The sequence below is a fragment of the Dipodomys merriami genome, unplaced genomic scaffold (assembly GCF_024711535.1).
Source record: "Dipodomys merriami isolate MVZ:Mamm:240054 unplaced genomic scaffold, mDipMer1.0.p SCAF_136, whole genome shotgun sequence".
Classification (NCBI taxonomy): domain Eukaryota; kingdom Metazoa; phylum Chordata; class Mammalia; order Rodentia; family Heteromyidae; genus Dipodomys; species Dipodomys merriami.
In genome coordinates, this window is record NW_027202671.1 from 1,666,796 (window position 1) to 1,688,729 (window position 21,934).

Sequence of the window (21,934 nt, forward strand, 5' to 3'; positions counted from 1 at the left end):
ATTTATGCCCCACTGGCCAGCTAAGGCTGGAGTCCTTCTGTCATTTACTTTAAAGACCCCTAACAAGTCATTTATTGCGACAATTAATTCTATTTATCACTGTGATTGGGCTAAGAGATGCCCAGGTGGCCTGTAAAACACAATTTCTGGTTGTGTCTGTGAGGGTGTTTCCAGAGAAAGTATTTGAAACTGTAGACTGAAAGAGGATTGCCCTTCCTGGTATGAGCAGTCAATGTGTCCAGTCCATGAGGACACAGAATGAAAAAACAGAGAAAGGACAATCTGTCTTTTCTTTGCTTGAGTGGGCCATGCATCTTCTGCCCTTGTACTTTGGAGCTCCTGCATCTGCTACTAAGGCTTTCAGTTAGTCTGAAATACACCATTGATCTCCCTCGTGCTCTAGCTTGCAGGTAGAAAGCTGCTTTTCTATCCATATTATGCATTTCTCCTATACTGACCTATGGAAAGGTTCCTGTTCATCAAATGGTTGACATGTTTAACAACTACTCTTGTTTATGGAGCATGAGGTTCACATTTGGCTCTGGGGTCAGGAAACCTTCACAGATTCAACTCCATTCTATGTAAGCAGGTATTTTTGACCTTATTTCCCCACTTTAGAAGGAAGTAGAGATGTGAGTATAAATAAATCATTTGAAGACAGTTTGTAAGTAGCAGAACTGAGTTCAAGTATAAAATCAGGCCACTCTAATACTCTTCTCAACATTCAGCTTCCCTGTGCATGTCTACATTCCTCAAGCTAGCACTGAAGGTTTTCAATGCCCATGACTACTAGTCTTCTAGCATCACCTTTTTCAAGCAAATAACCAAAGTCAGGATTAAGGAAGGGCTAGTGGCCAGGGATGGGTGGCTCATGCCTATAATCCTAGTTACTCAGGAGGCTGAGATCTGAGAATCGTGGTTCAAAGCTAGCATGTGCAGGAAAGTCTCTGTGAGACTTTTATTCCAATTAACCATCAGAAAACCAGAAGTCGCATTGTGACTGACTACCTTCCCTACCTTCCTTACTCATTCCTCAGTTTCGGCATGGTCTTTGTCTTCTCCCTCACCAATTTGTAAATTATTTGGTGACAGAAATTTTGTATTTCCTCTCTCTCTCCTTTCTCTCTCTCTCTCTCTCTCTCTCTCTCTCTCTCTCTCTCTCTCTCTCTCTCTCTCTCTCTCTGGTGGAATGATTAAAGATGGCAAATACAAGCTGGGCAACAGTGGCTCACACCTATAATCCCACACCTATAATCCTAGCTGCTCAAAAGGTTGAGATCTGAGGATCACTGTTTAAAGCCAGCTCAGGCAGGAAAGTCTATGTATGAGACTCATCTCCAATTAACCAACAAAAAGCCAGAAGTGAAGCTGTGGTTCAAATGGTAGAGCACTAACCTTGAACAAAAGAAGCTCAGGAACGGTTGGGCTCTGAGTTCAAGCCCCAGGACTGGCACCAAAAAACAAAACAAAAACAAACACCAACTAAGTCAAGTTTCTTACCTTTAAACAATTCTTGTATCAAATGGAAAAAACACAGGTGGCTTAGAAGAACACCAAGTTACCTATAGCTGTCTAATCTTTGATAAGGGAGCCAAAAAATAGAATGGAAGAAAGACAGCCTCTTCGGAAAACGGGGCTGACAAAACTGGTTAAACACCTGTAGAAAACTAAAGTTAGATCCTATATATTACCCTGCACCAGAATCAACTCCAAATGGGTCAACGACCTCAAAGTAAAACAGAAACCCTGAAAACAGGAAGGAATAGGAGAAACTCTAGGGCTCCTTGGCACATATATATGTGTGTGTGTGTGTATATATATATATATATATATATATTCAAATTCTATGCTTCCATCAGAAAGAATGACACTGCCCCCATTTGTTAGGAAATGGAAAAACTTGGAAAAAATCATATTAAGTGAAGTAAGCCAGACCCAAAGAAATTTAGGTCCCATGGTTTCCCTTATTTGCAATAATTAGTATACATTTAGGATAATCTTATCATATGGGCAGAAAAGCTCAAAAGCTATGTACATATGACCATACAAGATTATGCTAAATGAAATGAACTCCAAGATATGGACACAAGAGGTTTTTCTTTGTTGTTGTTATTTTTAATATATTATGTAATTTTTTTTGGTTTCTTTTGTATTGTCTTCCTCCTATGGTATATCCCCTGTTGTCACTGTATTTGATTTTGGTACCCTGCATGTTGTATATACGTTTATCTAATTTGGGGTGGGGAAGAGGAATAACAAAAAGTTGAAACAAGGACTCAGGATGATCCATTGCAACAATGGTACAAGACACTATGTTGGAAACAAACTTTACAACTTCTGGGGAGGGAGGAGTGGGGGAGTTGAGGGAGGGAAGTGATAGTAGAAGAACAAAGGAGAGGGTAACAATGTTCAACAAAAAATGAACTCATGTAACTGTAACCCCCCTGTACAGCATCTTTACAATAAAATAAAATTTTTTTAAAACCCGCTAAGTTAAAAATATAAACTTTCAGCTAAAGATAGCAATCTGAACACCTGTTTTGGCTCCACTCTTTCCCAAAACCTGTGTATGTGTGTGTGTGTGTGTGTGTGTGTGTGTGTGTGTGTGTGTGTGTGTGTGTGTGTGCGCGCGCGCCTGTGCACACACCAATTTGGGGGCTTGAACTCAGAGCCTGACTGTCCCTGAGCTGCTTTTGTTCAAGGTTAGTGCTCTACCATTTGAACCACAGCTTCTCCTCTGGCTTTTTGTTGGTTAATTGGAGATAAGAGTCTCATAGACTTTCCTTCCTGAGCTGGCTTTAAACAGTGACCCTCAGATCTCAGCCCCCTGAGCCACTGGCACCCAGCTTGTATTTCCCATCTTTAATTATACTACTACTACTACAACACACAGACACACACACCACAGAATCTACCAACTTGCCTTACTCAACTAAAGCAGTCAATACAAATATCACTTTTTCTCTGTGGTCACTCTTAACATGGTTGCAAGTCACCTATGACCAACCACACACCAAAAATATTAAATCCCAGAAATCCATAGTTCCTAACTTTTAAGTAACTATATAGCATATTATTCGAATCATTCTATTACTAGCTCTTGTTCTGACTCTCCCACTGTGTCTAACTTATAAATTGCTCTTTGTCATAAATCTGATAAAGAGCTTTTGTGCTTAGGATTAAAATATGGTAGACAAGGAGTGACAGCTATGTGCTATGCACACCAATAAGTGTAAACAATAAAGCCCATGGCCCTGGGATCCTGATGTATTTAAACAATTTCACAGGCTTTCTTGATGTTATTTCCTATGTGCTGTGTAAATGCACCCTCGCCCCATAACCATCCTCAATCCAGCTGTGAGTGGCCTGCTGCGTTATTCCTGGAAGACTGGGGTTCAGCTCCCTCTTCTATAAACGCAAGAGGCAACCCTGCAGATCACCAGAGCGTATGGATCCTAAGAATCTCAAGCTTCTTAAAAGTAGATGTCAGGCTCAGCTCTGTCTCTGGGAGATTCTCTCTCTCTCTCTCTCTCTCTCTCTCTCTCTCTCTCTCTCTCTCTCTCTATCTATCTATCTATCTATCTATCTCTCTCTCTCTCTCTCTCTCTCTCTCACACACACACACACACACACACACACAAGGAACTATAGGAATCTGGATATTAGAGTGTTTCCCAGGGGGCCATGAAGCTGAGGGTCACTAAACTGGCCCTGGAGAAACTTTGTGCTAGCTGATGCTTCTGATCTGACCTGAAAAAGGATCAGATCCTGTGTCCTATGTCACCAGGCCCTGTGTGGGGCTGGTGAAGGCATGCTTAAGAGGACACAGAACTCTCTGCAGCACACATTGTCATTTTCAGAGCTGTCCCCTTGAAGGCTAATGACTATGGTGTTGCAGGGTGTCTCACCCCTCCCACAGTACCCTCTACCCAGGTGTCTTCCTCTCTCTGGCCCAACCTGCTACTGTGGCAGAGGCAGGTCCTGAATGAAGTCAAGGATTTGCTTTTGACTGGTTTGTTTGCTTGGATTGTTTATTCTCTCCTGAATGAAGGGGTCTCCATTTCTGCTTGGAGCCTCCTGGCCAAGGGCCCTTTTTGGGGAAGAGTATTTGCTAAACCCTTCCAGGCTCCAGGCTCCCAGAGAGGGGGTGATGCCCTGCTGTGTGAGGAGGGGGCCTTTGTAGTGTCGCCTTGCTGTTTGTGGTTCTGGCTCTAAGGGAAGGGTTGCTCCTAATTAAAGGCGTAAATGCTTTAATCCCTGGCCTGGGGGCTTCCCATGGCGCATTAGCAGTATTAGGAAGGAAATGGATTGTAATCCCTTTAATATAAGCCTGGAGGAACTCGGGGGCTTCTGGTTTGAGAGAAGAATTTCCTCCTGTGATTTAACAATATTAACATGTTGAATTTGCATAGACAGAAAGTTGGGGCCCAGTGCTCTCTCCTTCCAGGCAATAAGGGGTGAAGTGGGAGTCACTCCTGAAGGCTTTGGGGCCTTTTCCAATAACTGTTAAACTCCTAAGGCACAAGGAGGCAAAGCCAAGAAATTGAGGGAGGCATGAGTTTATCCTTCAAGTTTTTACATGTGAGTATTGAAGGAGTAACTATTTTATTAGGGAAATGTAGATTTAGAGGCGAATACCCTCACAATGCTGGTTTAGAGTCTTCACTACATGGTATTATACATTGGTTATTGAATCCTGTTCACACATTTTTATTTTCAGATACTGGGGCTTGACTTTAGGGCCTTGGCACTGTCCCTGAACTTTTTTGCTCAAGGCTCATATTCTACCAGCCTTATACCTTGATCCACAGCTCCACTTGCTGCTCTTTGGTTAAGAGTCTCACAGACTTTCCTGCCTGAGCTAGCTTTGATATCTATCCTCAGATCAGTGGCATGAGCCACAGGAGCCCGGCCACATCTTTTCAAATAACATTTACTTTCCTATAACCATGCTTCTCCGTTCATGTTGGTTTTTATACAGCAGTTTAGTTTCTCTTACCCTACACAATTAGAACCTGAAACTCATGTGTGATTTTGAAACTTGAGGAAATAAAAACAGCCACTGGGGAGTGCTGAAGTGCCAGGATTGTTAGAGACCCCAAGTTCAAGACCGGGCAATATAGCCAGATAGTGTCTCAAAAATCAAAACAGGATTTGCTTTCTGATTTACCTTCTACCTCTTGTAAATATAGGAAAGATACTGCCTTGTATGCTGCTAGAGCAGAGCCCAAGAACCATCAACAACGTAACCCCAAGAACCATCAACAACGTAACCCCAAGAACCATCAACAACGTAACCCCAAGAACCATCAACGTAACTGTCTTGTACTTCAGAAATGCCAGAGGTTTTTTGCACCCTGAAGACTTTCCAACTTATTACAATGTAATATTTTATAGCAATCCATTCCATTAATCTGTTGCAGTGTGAGATGGAGGGAACTTGGGCATGTACAACCTAGCACCTCAACCCCTTCTAGATTCTGGGGCTCCCTGGGGTATAGTAATAAACCTAGTCTTCCAAAGTGTCTGGTTGTCCAGTTGTTCCTGGGGATTATTGAGTTTTGTTGTTACTTGTCACTGGAACCAAGAGATTTCACACACACACACACACACACACACACACACACACACACACACACACACACACACACACACACACACACACACACACACACCAATGCTAGCAAATGTGGCCCCAAAAACCTGCTGGTATAGGCAGGGTATCTTCCCTCCCTCTGCCCTCCTCTACTGTGGCTGGGGCTGGGTTCTGCAGGGCTACACCAAACACCATCTTGAAAAAATGAGACATTGCTCATCCTTCACAGTAGCGTGTGTGTGTGTGTGTGTGTGTGTGTGTGTGTGTGTGTGTGTGTGTGTGTGTGTGTGTGTGTGTGTGTGTGTGTGTGTGTGTGTGTGTGTGTGTGTGTCCTGGGGCTTGAACTCAGGGCCTAGGCACTGTCCTTGAGTTTTTTTGTTTTCTCAATCACTTGAGCCAGCTCCACTTTGGGCTTTTTTTTTTTTTTTTGGTAGTTGATTGGGGATAAATGACTTCTAGACTTTCCTGCCAGGGCTAGCTTCAAACCACGATCCTCAGATCTCAATCTCCTGAGTAGCTAGGATTTTAGGCAGGAGCCACCAGCACTGGGCTCCTGGTAGCCTTTAACACACTCTCTAACCCACCAGCAATGTCACAGTGTCATATGTCTGGAAGGTTCTTCTCTGCCCAGGAGTTGACTTACCCCTTCACTTGGAAGCCCTCAGTTTTCCAGCTGTCCTCATTGTTAGTGAAATGAGCTCCCTTCCCATAGCTTAGTCCACTCCTTCCTCTCTCCACAGCTTAGCATGCCCCCTTCCTAGGCAACCCTAGGCCCATTTAGCAAAGGCAGTAAATAAGCAGCCTCCAACCCTCTTTACCGTAGAGTGACCATCAGGTCTGGGCAGCTGCAGGGCCCCTTATCTAAAACGTGGGCAGCAGCCATAAATCCTAGTCTGCCATGGTGAAGCCCCTGACCCACAGGTCCACACCAGGGTCTCCGCCTCCTAGCCCCTTCTATCGCCTCCTAGCCTCAGTAGGTTATATAGGTCACCTCAGACAACAGCTGGTGCTTCTTCTCCCTTCTCCCTTGTGAGAAGGGGTCTTGCCGGCCCCTTTCCTGGCAATAAACCTGGATGTCTGTGTGGTTCTCTGGCAAAGTCTAATAATCCATCACTCATGGTCACCCTCCCCAGACCTGCCTCTCCCACCTTATCCAGACACCCTGAGGTTCCAATGGCTCACTCCAGACACCTGGGAACTTCTCTGTGTCATGCTCCTGCTGCTTCCTAATGACTAAATCCTGGAGCATCAACTTCCCAAATACCTGAAAAACCCACTTGCTTCTCTTTAGATCTGCTGTCATCTAGCAGATGGTCACAAACACCATGGTCTTCCAGTGACAGTCCTTCTACCTCCTGTGTAACTACTGATGTGCAACATTGTACATAATTGTTGAAATGGGGTCTCTCTAACCTTTTGCTTGGGGCTGGCCTCAAACCAAGATCTCTACTTCCCAAGTAGCTAGGATTTTCAGGTATGTTCCATTATACCTGGACCTATTTTGTCCCTCCCCCCCCTTTTTTTTTTTGCCAGTCACAGGGCCTGAACTCTGGGCCTAGGCACTGTCCCTCAGCTCTTCAGCTCAAGGCTAGTGCTCTACCACTTGAGCCACAGCGCCACTTCCAGCTTTTTCTGCTTATATGGTGCTGAGGAATCAGACCCAAGGGCCTCAGGCATGCAAGGCAAGCACTCTACCACTGAGCCACCTTCCCAGCCCTTGTTCCCCATTTTTAATAGCCATTCTACTACATTGAAAAGAGGATAGAATTTTGACACACAGCTTGAGCCAGCCTCTTGGAGAACAGAGGCCCACAGGAGCTATGGTATAAGGTAAATTCACCTGCTCACCTTGGAAGTCAATCACTGTGCATTTTGTTGACTTCCCTCTCTTGGAAAAGCCTGTGCTATGCAGTCCTGGAAAGCACCTGTACTCGTGCTGAGCAAGATTCCCTTGGCCCAGGTGTGCTGAGACACAGTGGCTCCCTCTGGGAGGAGTAAGCTAGGGCAGGGACAGGGGGAACTGACATGCAGGCGGGCTGGCTGGCCACCTACATCACAATGACCAGGTGATGGCAACAGCCTGTATTGTGCAGACAGGGTCAGAGCTGAGCTGAGAGACAGGGAAGCAGTGTTGCAGTTGCCAATAGAATTCCCAATGCCACGTCCATGGCATCGGCGGCGTCAGAAGTTGGAAGATGAAGAAGATCCTTGTGCCTGGCTAAAAGAAGGGGTAAGTTCTGTTTGTGCGGATATTGGTTCCCAATCCTGGGAGACAAGTAATTGGTGCACACAAAAAAGCAAGGAACACTGGGATCTGCTAACTGGCCACCACTCTGTTGGCCACAACCTGTTAAACACAGTGAGGGCAGGAAGTGTAGTTTCCTGGGAATAAAATGAAATTCCCAACACAAATTAAAAAAATATTGTTTTTATAAAGGTGATATATAGAGGAGTTACAAGTATGTAAGTCAGATAAAGAGTATGTTTCTTTTTGGACAATGTCACCCCTTCCCTCCACCTCTCCCAATTTTCCCCTCCCATTGCCATCCATAATGTCTGGTGAGTACCACTGCTGCATCTGTTCACCCTCTGTCCCTCCATTTCTGTGCCCCTTCCTATTGCTCTCTTGGCACACATATAAGGGTCCTGTACATATGGTACAGGGAGTTCAGGGATTTACATGTGTCTGGGCAGTGAGGCCTAGGACTTCAGGGCAAAGTCTTGCAGTTGTCTTCACCTTGGACATGCATGAGCATGTCTTAATTGTAGGCATGAGCCTACACCTCCTCCAGACAGTGTGATCTCTGGCTCAGGGGAGCCTGTTCTATGCACAGCTCAGCATCATGTCAGTGATCTGACATTGCCATCTTGAAATAGGCCACATGAGAATACTTATACCACTGGACTTGGCAGTTAGAAACTCTGGGTTTGCCAACACCAGTGGTCATTACACACTCACCTACTACTTGCCCTGCTATCTGATTCACCTGTCCAAGGGGTAAACTAATATTTGTGTTCATCCTGCCACCATGCGTTAGGCCCTGTTCACTAGTCATTTGTCCCTGGTGCCTTGGCCTGGATGAAGGTGTAATGTGCAGTGTGGGGACATGGAGAATAAGGGGCTCAGAGGACTGTGGTGGCTGTGCATGGCTGGCCCAGCTGAGAGGAGTCCTGCTTCCTCTCTTTGGGCCAACCCATCTGTCTGTGTAGGGCCTTGATCATGGCACATGTGATGTATTGACACAGGACGGAGGCAAGTTTCTGTCCCTTGTGATCAACTCAGAGTCCAGAAGTCCCAGAAAGCAGTCTTGGGAGAGGGACAGGCATCTGGGGACTCCTTTGCTCACCATTCTCCAATAAAGTTTTTTTGTGTGTGGGTGTGTGCCAGTTCTGAGATGTGAACTCAGGACCTGGGTATTGACCCTGAGGCTTTTTGTTTTTCTTCCTCAAACCACTTGAACCACTGTTCCACTGCTGGCTTTTTGGTCATTAATCAGAGATGAGTCTCATGGACTTTCCTGCTGGGTCTGGCTTTGAATCCCAATCATCAGATCCCAGGTTCCCAAGTAGTTAGATTTACAGGCATGAGCCACCAATTTAGGCTTTGAATGAGGTTTGGTTTTGCTTTGCTAAGTATTTGTAGTATTCTGGAGATTCATTTGCTTAGTTATCTATCCTGCATCTATTAGATACCTACAGTATTCCAGGGACCCATGCTGGGCTATGGGTACTACAGAGATACCTAAGATAAAGTCCTGATCTGATGTACTTCATTAAATCTTTAACCATACACCTCAATAAATGCTGCTTTGGAGGGATACAAAAATCTGTCAAAGCATGGCCATATTCCAATGGCTCACACCTGCAATCCTAGCTACTTAGAAGGCTGAGATATGAGGATTGAGGTTTGAAGCCACCCCAAGCAGCAAAGTCTATGAGACTCTAAATTCCAACTAACCACTAAAAGCCAGAAATGGAGATGTAGTTCAAGTAGTACTGTGCTAACCTTGAGCTCAGGGTCATCAAGACAGCATCCAGGCTTGAGTTCTAGCCTCACAATTGGCAAACAAGAGCAGCAACAACAACAACAAAAACAAAGCAGAGGTGAAATGGTTTAATACTTGGGAAGTAGAGAGTAAAAGAATGACAGAAATGGTTGGGGGAATGGCATTTAATCTGAGTCTTGAAGGATGCATAGGAGTTTGCTAATGGGGTGGAGGGAAATTTGAGTTTCCAACAGGAGATAAGAGCCTGTGCCAAGCAAAGGAAATAGCAGAAGCTGAAGCTGCAGCACACAGGCCAGGAGAGGAGGGATGGAGGAGCAAAAGCCAGACCATGGAGGACTCCTAAAGCCCCAAAGGGGGGCTTTGTCCTGCACAGAATGAGAAGCCATTGAAGGGCTTTAAATGGAAGAATGACAAGTCAGAGCTCTTTCTTTCTTTCTTTCTTTCTTTCTTTCTTTCTTTCTTTCTTTCTTTCTTTCTTTCTTTCTTTCTTTCTTTCTTTTTCTTTCTTCCTTTTCTTCTCCCTTCCTTCCTTCCTTTCTTCCTTCCTTCCTTCCTTCCTTCCTTCCAACAGAACTCAAACTTGGTATCTGATGCTTGCTTTCACTTATTGGCTGCTCTACCACTTGAACCATGCCTCCAACCACACTTTGTGTATTCTCTCTTGTCCTTTAGGTCCATGTAGATCCAGAAATATACCAAAGCTCCTACATGGCAGACTACAAGCCTTTTGGAAAGCAAAAATACTCCAGTGTCACACCACAAGAGGTAAGAAGGCAATCTTCAATTGTCTAGTGAAGTTATCATTATTTTCATGCAGGTATATGCACTTCCTTAAAGAATATATAACTTAGAGCATTGTTTATTTGCTTGTTTGTTTCTTTGTGCTGATACTGGGGCTTGAATTCAAGATATGGTATTCTCATTTGGGATTTCTGCTCAAGACTAGAGTTCTACTACTTGAGTCATGCTTCTAGCCAAACATTTTGCTGATTAATTGGAGATAAGTGTTTCATAGACCTTTCTATTTGGCTAGCTTTGAACTGCCATTCTCAGATCTCAGCTTCCTAAATAATTAGTATTACAAGTGTGAACCACTAGCACCTGATCAGCTTAGAGCTCTGTGTGTGTGTGTACACATGCATGTGTATTAAACATGTACATCAAACAGAAATCATGCACATAAAAGATTGCAAATAAACCAGGTGCAGGCCTCTAACACCTGTAATCCTAGTTGCTTAGGAGGTTGAGATCTGAAGATTGTGGTTCAAAGGGAAGAAAAAACCTGTGAGACTCTTTTTTTCCAATTAACCAGTTAAAACAAAAGTTGGAGCTGTGGCTTAACTGGTAGAGCATCAGCCTTGAGCAAAAAAAACCTAAGGAACAATGTATAGGGCTTAAATTCAAGCCCTAGTACTCTCTCTCTCTCTCTTACACACACACACACACACACACACACACACACACACACACACACACACACACACACACATATACACACAAGCTTGTGCTATGGCTCTTCAAATAAGACACATTCTCAAGTAAAGAGCCACTGTACACCAGGAGTGGCATCCCTAACCATGGGTTTCAACTCAGAGCTTTCTTTTTTTTGGGGGGGGGTCTGGTTGTGGGGCCTGAACTCTGGGCCTGGGTGCTGTCCCTCAGCTCTTCAGCTCAAGGCTAGCACTCTACCACTTGAGCCACAGTGCCACTTCTGGCTTTTTTCTTTTTGCTTATGTGGTGCTGGGGAATCAAACCCAGGGCCTCAGGCATGCAAGGCAAGTGCTCTACCACCTTCCCAGCCCTCAACTCAGAGCTTTCTTAAGTTCTATGGTCACCACCACTGGGAGGTTACTTATGTAACTGGAATCTTGACAACTCCAGACTTGAAATTTTTTTTTTGCAAATTTGGTGGTCATAAAATCTTTTCTTGTAGTCATATTGTTTATTTCACTATTAATTATGAACATTTCTTCCTTATTTATGGAGATATACTGTCTTGTAAAATATCTGTTTCTGTGTTTTGTCTATTTTCTCCATTAGTTTGTTCATCTCCTTCTTATTAATTTGCAGGAATTCTTCAAGTATTCTGGATTTATTTCCCTTAATAGTTATGTGTGTGCATGTGTGTAAGCTGAGATCTAAGGATACCAGCTGGGGCAGAAACGTGTATGAGACTTTTATCTTTTATTAGCCATTAGAAAGCTGAAAGTAGAGCTGTGGTTCAAGTGACAGAGCATCAGTCTTGAGTGAAAAATCTAGGAGACAGTGAACAGTCCCTGAATTTAAGCTCCAATACAAAACATACACACACACACACACACACACACACACACACACACACACACACACACACACACATACACACACACACACACGCACGCACGCACGCACGCATGCATAGATAGCGATAAAGGCAGATGAGCCACAGGCCCCCAGTTAGAAGCACAAATCTATATGTGCTCCATCATGTACCAAATTATTTCTTGTGTTTTTATTATTTATTTATTTATTTATTTATTTTTTGTCGGTCGTGGGGCTTGAACTCTGGGCCTGGGCGCTGTCCCTCAGCTCTTCAGCTCAAGGCGAGCACTCTACCACTTGAGCTACAGCACCACTTCCGGTTTTCTGGTGGTTTATTGGAGATAGGAGTCTCACGATCTCTCCTGCCCGGGCTGGCTTTGAACCGCGATCCTCAGATCTCAGCCTCCTGAGTAGCTAGGATTACAGGTGTGAGCCACCAGCGCCCGGCTTCATGTGTTTTTATTGGGCACATGGGCCATCCATTCCCCACTCCTGGAAGAACACCATCATATAGACTAAAATAATTTGAATATATAAACCAGGTGAAGGAGAAATATATATATATATATATATATATATATATATATTTGTGTGTGTATCTATATCTACATATTGATACAGATAGATCTATATCTATATCCATATACACACATAATATTTCTAAAAAGATTTTTAAATGCCCCACTGGTAACAGTGGCTTGTCCCGGAATCAGGAATCAAAGGAGGAAGGAATAGAATACAGACTGGCTTCTTTTTCCAGTGGGATTGGGGCTTGAACTCAGGGCCTCAGCCAAGTGGGCTATCACTTGAGTTGCACCTCCACCCCTAGACAATACTTCATAGGAATAACCCTTTGGTAGGAGTTTAGTTCCCCCTCAGTTGTGTATATTAATATTCAAATAATTTCAACAACAAGGACATGTGCTCTCTCTTAGAGGTGTCCACGGGAAGGCTCCCCCCACCCCATCACCTCTCTTTTCTGTGTCATTTGTTTTCACAGCAGGCAAAGCTTGACACCCAACTCCGGAACAAGGAATTTTATAGACCTCCCCCACAAATCAACCCAAGGCTGCAGGATGGGTACCCTGCCTTCAAAAGACCCTACATGACCGCCAAGGACCTGGGACTGCCTGGCTTCTTCCCGCCAAAGGACCGTGGGGCCACAGGGGGAGATGACTGCAATCCTGACAGTATCTGTCCTCTCCAGGGCATGGCATTACCGGCCTTAACCACTCCAAGACAACTTAGCCCAGGGGCTGACCTCCAGTACTACCTGAATCCCAAGTACCAGCCTGGCTCAGAAGAGGACAAAGACCACCTTCTCCTGCACAGTTCCAGCCCGCATCACTGGACAGGCAAGGTCCCCTTATTGAATCCTTTGGGACCACCGATGGCATATTACCAGTAGAACCATGAGAACAGCTGGAGAGGACTGTCCCAAGGGCCTGTGGCCATCCCATGCTACTGCCTGCCCTTGGAAAGCAGAGGGAAACCAACAATAAACCCAGCAAGATGTTCTCATGACACCGGGACTGTGGGTGTTCGGCCTCATCCTTGCTTTGCCCTGGGGTGCTGCGTCTTCTCCAAAGAAGGAGGGAGGGGTGTGGGGAAGAAGGGAGAGAGGAAGAGAGGGAGGGAGAAAGGGAGAATCCATAGATACGGAAGCAAGCTTGGCATTCTTCCTCTTAAAATACAATTTTATTGTTATTGTTAAGGTATTCCTAAGTCAGGTAATAAGTACGTTCTTTTCCTTTACCCCTTCCCTCTTCCTTCCTTCCTTCCTTCTTTCCTTCCTTCCTTCCTTCCTTCCTTTCCTTCCTTCCTTCCTTCCTTCCTTCCTTCCTACCTTCCTTCCTTCCTTCCTTCCTTCCTTCCTTCCTTCCTTCCTTCCTTCCTTCCTTCCTGTTTTTCTCCCTTTCTTTTTCTGGACAATGTATTCTTATAAAGTAACAAATGTCAAGCTAGGTCATTCATACCTGTTAATCCTGGCTACTTGGGAGGCTGAGATCTGAGAATCACAGTTTAAAGCCAGGCAGGAAAGTCTGTGAGACTTATCTCCAATGAACTATAAAAAGTGGGAAGCAGAAATGTGGCTCGAGTGGTAGAGTGCCAATCTTGAGTTTTTTCACTCAGAGGGACAGTGACCAGGCCTTGAGTTTAAGCTCCAGTATTGTCACACATTCACACCCTAAAAATCCTAAACTGGGGCTGGGAAGGTGGCTCAGTGGTAGAGCGCTTGCCTTGCATGCCTGAGGCCCTGGGTTCGATTCCCCAGCACCACATAAGCAAAAAGGAAAAAAGCCGGAAGTGGTGCTGTGGCTCAAGTGGTAGAGCGCTAGCCTTGAGCTTAAGAGCTGAGGGACAGCGCCCAGGCCCAGAGTTCAGGCCCATGACCGGAGCCCCCCCCCCCCAAAAAAAATTAAAAACAAAACAAACCAAAAATCCTAAACTGGGGAGGTATGTCAGCGGTAGACTCTTGCCTGGAATATGCAAGACTCTGGGTTTGACCCCCAGCAGTGGGTGGGAGGGGAGAGGGGAAACCATTCCTTTATTCTCCACTATGGATGATAGTATACATACTTTGGTATTATTTCCAATGTGGAATTTTCAAATGTGGAATTATTGTATCCAGGGAAACTAACTTTCAAATTTAGACAGAAACTGATGAAAAAATTTCATTATTCCCCCCCCCCCCCCACACACACATACAACATTTTGGTATGGAATTGTAACCCCTTTATACAAGTACTTAATTTTAAAAAATGAATAGCCCCCAAAGGCATTATGGTTTGTATTTCCAGCCACAGTGTATAGAGAATTCTTTCACTCTGTTTCTACGAATGGGCAAATCTTCAGAACTTTTGCCATGTGTTAGTGGAAAAATGGAATTCCATTGTTGCTTTCATTTGTATGTCCTTGGTGAGCAGTGCACATTGATTTTATTTTGTTCTTTCAAAACAAAAACAAAAACTATCTTGCTTTCAAAAAAATAAAAAAGCAAAACTACAAACCATCTGTGATTTGCCAATTACACCTGTGGTGGATAAATCCTTACAGTCAGCCATCAGCCCTTGTCCTGCTTTGTAAATGGGAGGGTCACAGCATCTCGAGGTTGGGGAGCGAGGGAGTGATTTCTGTGAATGTAAATGACCCAAGACAGAACTTGCTATGCAGCTGGCCCCCCAGAAACCTTTGCCATTGAAATTCACCCAGAAGCTCACCTGCTGGCTGCCCAGCAGGCCTTGGCCCGGGAGGAGCCAAGCCACCCCAGGCGGGATTGGCAATTACCTCCTCTTCACCCCCCCCCACATTTCATTTCCCAAGGGTCTCTCTGAGCTACACGTTCAACATCCCTGGTCTCCACACACAGTGCTCCTGCATCTCTCTCACAAACCCACTTGTTCCCTCCCCACTGCACCTGTTGCTAACTTGTCTTTCCCCCATTACAAAGTCCCTGCCAGGGAAACCAGAGTTCTAGGCCTTTCTACGGTGTCTGTCGTCCCCACGTGGCTGGTCTGAACCTACCTTCTTGAGCCAGGTATTTGCACCAACAAAGCCTGGCGCCACTCCCAACTGGGCAGACTGCCAGATTCCTCATCCCAGCCTAGAAAATGGACACAGCAGCCAGGCATCTTTTTATCTCTCCAGACCCTCGGGCAAGGCTCTGTCCTGGCTTCTAGAGATGTTAAAGGAATGGAGAGGACTCACACTTAGCTACTCTGTTGCCTGGCAAGCTAGGGTCAAAGTCCGGGGAGGAATGCTTCCTGGCCCATGTAGCCCCCCATCTAACAAGGCCCTTCCTTCCCTATGGTTCTTGAATCCTTTAATAATAAGTAACTGTGGTCTTCATTGAAACAAATGCCAGCTTCCACTCTTAACATGCATATTCAAACAACTCCATTTTCGCAGAAACTCATTGTGTGTGTGTGTGTGTGTGTGTGTGTGTGTGTGTAATTGTGTGTGTGTGTGCGTGTGCGTGTGCAAGTATTAGGGCTTGAATACAGAGCCTGAGCATTGCTCTGTACCATTTGAGCCACACTTCCACTTCCAACTTTTTGCTGGTTAATTTTGGAGATGAGAGCTTCATGGACTTTCCTACCCCATAATGTTTAGATCTCAACCTCTTGAGTAGCTTAGAATTACAGATGTGAGGGCTGGGAAGGTGGCTCAGTGGTAGAACGTTTGCCTTGCATGCCTGAGGCCCTGGGTTTGATTCCTCAGCACCACATAAGCAAAAAGAAAAAAAAAAGCTGGAAGTGGAGCTGTGGCTCAAGTGGTAGAGCGCTAGCCTTGAGCTGAAGAGCTGAGGGATAGCGCCCAGGTCCAGAGTTCAGGCCCCAAGTCCGGACCCCCCCCCAAAAAAAAAAAAAAAGAATTACAGATGTGAGCCACCCACCAGGGTCTGGTTTAAACCTTGACTTTTATATGCTACCCGTGCTTCTTTGCCGTTTTTCTTTTTCTTCTTCTTCTTCTTTTTTTTTTTTTTTTTTTTTTTTTGTCAGTTGGGCACTGTCCTTGAGCTCTTCAGCTCAAGGAGAGCCCTCTACCGACTGAGCCACAGCCCACTTCCAGTTTTCTGGTGGTTTATTGGAGATAAGAGTCTCACAGACTTTTCTGCCTGGGCTGGCTTTGAACCGTGATCCTCAGATCTCAGCCTCCTGAGTAGTTAGGATTACAGGCATGAGCCACCAGCGCCCGGCTTGCCCTTTTTCTTTCTTCCTTTCTATCCTTGAACTAAGCCATGGGAACATCCAGAGGTTCTTTCTCTACCTTTTTCTCTGACCCTATCAATCAACCAACCAACCAACCAATCAAGCAGTCATGTGAATAATACAATTGTACACACGTGTGCACCTGTGATTTTATGAGTGCATGCACATATTTGTATAACAATTTAAACCCATAATTATACCACCAAATCCTCACCATAACCCTACTGTATACAGAATTGCTCCTATTTTAGAGTTGAGGGGTTCAAAGTTGTGATTTCAAGTCTCTATTTATTGGCTTCCATGCCAATTTTATCAACATGCCGTTTTATCAACAGTATTTTCAGTAAACAGATTAGAGAGCTAAGGGAAATATGTCAACAAGAAGTAAAGCAGCAGGCTGAGGTTCCAAGGCTCAAAGCTGTCAAGTCACCTGTCACTCCTGGGAAATGCCCTGGAGATGGGAAGGACAGCAGAGCAGTGAGAATTGTTATGTAAATGTGGTGGATGGAAGGATAAGTACATTATTACAAGCTTCCTGTTATGCTGCTGAAGTTGTTTTAATGATTGTATTCTGCTTTCTCATGGGTAAAACAGCAATAAAAATATCTGCTTTGTAGCAGTTAGGCTTAGTAGGACTAAATGAGACCCTGTTATATTCTTCTACAAAGCAGAATACAAATGTGAGATCAATTAAGGTATTCTAAATGATGTTTATTGGTTTTCTTATTTCTTAGTTTATTAATTTAGTATTGGGCTGTGATTGTAACCCAGTGAATTCTTAGTATACATGTGGCCCTGGAGTTAATCTCCAGCATCTATCTGTCTGTCTGTCTGTCTAGCTAGATATATGCATGTATATACATGTATATGTACATATATATATTTATGTATCACAGAAGTATATTAAATCATCAGAAAAGAGTCTGATAACATGGACATGGAGATGCACATCAAATTGAATCTCTTTCCACATCCCCAAGGCAATAAGTACTAATATATATATATATATATATATATATATATATATATATATATATATATACAGTGTGTGTGTGTGTGTGTGTGTGTGTGTGTGTGTGTGTGTGTGTGTGTGTACCAGTCCTGGGTGTGATGATCCCCACCAAAAGTTCAAGGTATCCAAGTTACTATTCACTGGCAGAAACTTCCTTCTATTGTATCCTTGGGAACAAAAATGTGAAATCAGAAAACAGAACAAAATTATTGATAGAGGGAAAAACCTCTTGGTAAAGGGGTCAACCTCAACTCCTTTACATCCTTGCTAAAAAGCAAAAGTCCATCTTTCCCTCACTCAAGTGTGCCAAGCTGTCAGCTTTGCAGTTTACCACAAACTTTGCTGAAGTTACAACCTGGAGGCTTATCACCAGCTACACTGAGTTGCTGTATTAGTCAGGAGCTTATAATAAAAACGTTTCTGTAAAATAGACTAACCCCACCCAAGGTTGAATTTTGACTTCTGTAATCCAAGGATATGTTTTGATGTTTTGTAATCAAGTATCAATAGTGTCAATAGAATTGATAGTATCAGTCATGTTGGCCAAGTCTAGAATATGTTTTGCCTATGCTCTTGTGACTCAAGGCTATGTTTTGCTTCTGTAACCTTGCTTTGGCAAACATCACCTACATGTAACCCCTTCCTATAAAAAACCCCCATGCAAAGCAAAGCTCCAGCTCTGTGAGCTGGAGACCAATGCCATGTGGCTAATAAAAGGCTTCCAGCTAGTTTGGCTGGATATTGGTAATTCCTTTTTGCCGATCATGGGTTTGAGTCCCCCTGGTCATGGGAAGCTGGGATATTTCACTGGGGCTTGAACTTGGGGCCTGAGTGCTGGCTCTGAGCTTCTTTTGTGCTCAAAGCTAGCACTCTACCACTTTGAGCAACAGCCCCACTTCTGGTTTTCTGGTGTTTAATTGGAGGTAAGAGTCTCATGGGCTTTCCTGCCCAGGCTGGCTTTGAACCATGATCCTCAGATCTCAGCCTTCTGAGTAGCTAGGATTATAGGCTTGAGCTACCACCACCTGGCAAGTACAATATTTTGAATGCTTGAAAACTGTGGGGATATCAGTTTAAATGGGTATAGAAGCAGCTGTTTTGTTTGATAGCACATACACTTAAGTTAATATGCATTCTGCTTTCTCAGCTGGCACACTGGCTTTAAGCAGATGCCTAATATTCAGAAGGTGAATGTATTTACCTTTATTCAGCTGTTCTGAGTATGGGTTCTGATGCAAGGTCACTTTTTCTTCTTCAAGACTTTTCAGCACCATTCTCTCTCCCTTTGGGTGGGTTTGTGACCTTTCTGGGTATTGAAAATTCTCCCAGGCTCTGGGAGGCACTGGAGCTATGTACCTACACTACTGCCTTCTTCCTCTTCTTCTTGCCCTTTTTCTTCTTCCTTTGTCTTTTCCTCCCCTTATTATTATTTCTAAATTATTACTTACAGTATGGGGATTGTACCCAGGGACTTGAACATACTGAACAAGCTTTGCATTACTTGAGCTAAGCTAAGGGGCTTAGATGCGCTTTGTCCTTTGGCTACACTTTCAAAGGTAACAGCATTTAGGAAGGCAATGGTTCTTTTCAAACAGGTGGCTTCTTACCATAGCTCCCCCTTCCTGGAAGTCCCTCAAAATTCAACACCATAGAGCAGTAACATGCTGGAAAGCAGACATGCTTAGATGCTTGTCAGAGTTGCCTTTCAGTTCCCTCTGACCTTGTACTCAGTAAAGCCATGGCTTCCTGCTGGGCACCAGTGGCTCACATCTGTAAAACTAGCAACTTAGGAGGCTGAAATCTGAGGATCTTGGTTCAAAGCCCACCCCACATTCTTATTTACAATTAGCCAACAAAACATTGGAAGTGGCGCTATAGCCCAAGTATTAAAGAGTGCCAATCTTGAGCAGAAAAAGCGAAGGGACAGCACTAGGCCCTGAGTTCAAACCTCAGTGCCAGCACATCCCCCTCCCCCCCATACATACCAAAGGAACAAAAAACCTATGACCTCCTCCTCCCTCTTCTAGCCAACCATGTTCCTCTTTTCCCAGGGTGACTTTAAAACCCACTTTTATCACAGAATTCTTGGAAAATTATTGTGTTCTTAAAGGGGACATTTGTCAATCCTCAACCCTCCTTTTGGATTATATGGAAATCCTCACACCTGAAATCCAGGAACCAAGGGATGGGAAGGTGGCTCAGTGGTAGAGCACTTGCCTTGCATGCATGAGGCCCTGGGTTCGGTTCCTCAGCACCACATAAGCAAAAAGAAAAAAAAGCTGGAAGTGGCGCTGTGGCTCAAGAGGTAGAGCGCAAGCCTTGAGCTGAAGAGCTGAGGGACAGAGCCCAGGCCCAGAGTTCAGGCCCCACGACTGGATCCTCCCACCCAAAAAAAAAAAAAAGAAATCCAGGAGCTGTGTTTTCCCCAATGTCTTAGGGAATGTCTTAAACAGATCTATTTCTTCCCATACCCACCATGATAGTCTCTTCTTTACTCCTCCCCAGAAGTCTTAGATATTCTGCAACTTCCCCCAACTTTTCTCAGACCTCTCAAAGCTGAAAAAATTAAAGAAGAGAGCAACTCTGTTGCTTCAGAATGGGAGGAACTGAAGAAGGGTCTAGGGAAACATAAGAGTTGCTGAAAGTGGCTGGCTCACTTAATCACCCTATCTTTAGTGTTTGAAAGTCATCTTCCACACGAGAAATTTAAAAGCAGTTCACAGCAAAAACAGTATGGGATTTTGTGTGGTTGACTTTTGCAATGTGTTATACATTTGAGTCAGTCTCCCATTGATGTGCTTACTGGCCATGATGCATTGGAGGTTTGGACTAGGTTGAAGAAAGTTAACCTCCACCTTCAAACTACTTCTTGTGGGAAAAAGTGGTAATGTGCCACCTGGTGGTACTTACTGTAGTTGCAGGGATGGAATTTCTGTGGGGGAAGTCTTAAAACAGTGCCTTGATAAATTTTTTCCAAGCCTTTCCATTTCCTAACAAATGGGGCAATGTCATTCTTTCTGATGGAGGCATAGAATTCCATTGTGTATATATACCACATTTTCTTGATCCATTCATCTACTGAGGGACATCTGGGTTGGTTCCATAGCTTAGCTATAGTAAATAATGCTGCAATAAACATAGTATATTAAGTAAGCCAAACCCAAAGAAACATAGGTCCCATGGTTTCCCTTATTTGCAATATCTAGTATATGTCTGAGTCAAGCAGAAAAGGTCAGATAAGGTGATGTTAGGAAAGTGAACCCTAAGATATGTATTTTAAATGTTTTTTTCTTTCATGCATTTGTTTCTAATGCAATTATAAGATTATTTCTTTGTTGCTTTGTATGTCCCTCCCCCACAGTATAACCCCTGCTTTGACTGCATTTGATGTCGGTATAATTGGTGGAGGGGAAGGGGAAAAACAAATCGTTTAAATAGGGATACAGGTGGACCCATTGTAACAATGAGAAGTACAAGTCATTATGTCGAAAACGAACTTTACAACTTTGGTGGTGGTGGGGGGGGCGGGGAGGACTGGGTGGGGCTGTGGGGGGAGGATGGGAAGGGATGGGAAGGGGAAACAAAGGAGAAGGCTACAATGCTTGATAAGAAATGTACTCATTATCTTGCCCATGTAATTGTAACCCCTCTGTACAGTATTTTCACAATAAAAAATAAATAAAAATTAAAAAAAAAAACCAGTGCCTTGAAAATCTAGTTTGGGGGAAGAGCTAATGCTCCCAGAGGTGAGATGTATTCTTTGCTGGTACTCTTTTAAACCCCCAAAGACAAGAACCCTGCTGCTTCATGTTTAGGGCACCTGTTCAAGGCGAGTCAGCCAGGGTCAGTTCTCAGGGAACTACTGGGCAGGCAGGTGGAGGAGAAAGTTCAGTTGGCAGAGGCAGTGGCAGTGACATTTTCAACCTCAGCCTGTAGCCTCCTGGGAGAGCAGTGCTAGTCTGGGCTCATGAATGTATATATGAGTTGATCTCTAGTGTCAGGCTACTTCGTCAGGCTATTAAGCAGGTTCTAGTAGCACATAGATAGATGAGGGATAGAAGGGCTGGATTATTAAACTCATCAGAAACCAATCAATTCTACCTGGTTGGGAAGCATTTTTGTTCACTGTTCTTTAAAAGTATGGTGAAGAGCTGGGAAGGTGGCTCAGTGGTAGAGTACTTGCCTTGCATGCATGAGGCCCTGGGTTCGATTCTTCAGCACCACATAAGCAGAAAAAGCTGGAAGTGGCGCTGTGGCTCAAGTGGTAGAGCGCTAGCCTTGAGCTGAAGAGCTGAGGGACAGCACC

The 21,934-nt window shown here is 44.2% G+C and overlaps 1 protein-coding gene across 2 annotated transcripts; it reads left to right on the forward strand.

Annotated features, from left to right (window-relative positions):
- Positions 1–7,699: 7,699 nt before the first annotated feature.
- Spmip9 (sperm microtubule inner protein 9) lies at positions 7,700–13,430 on the forward strand. 2 transcript variants are annotated; one of them, XM_070019570.1, is made up of 3 exons: positions 7,700–7,826; positions 10,276–10,368; positions 12,905–13,430. In XM_070019570.1, exons 1-3 carry the CDS (start codon positions 7,752–7,754, stop codon positions 13,310–13,312), a joined length of 576 nt encoding a protein of 191 aa, XP_069875671.1. In that variant the 5' UTR covers positions 7,700–7,751; the 3' UTR covers positions 13,313–13,430. The 2 variants fall into 2 exon arrangements, with proteins under 2 accessions (XP_069875671.1, XP_069875672.1); XM_070019571.1 differs by having other exon boundaries at positions 13,112–13,430.
- Positions 13,431–21,934: the final 8,504 nt, after the last annotated feature.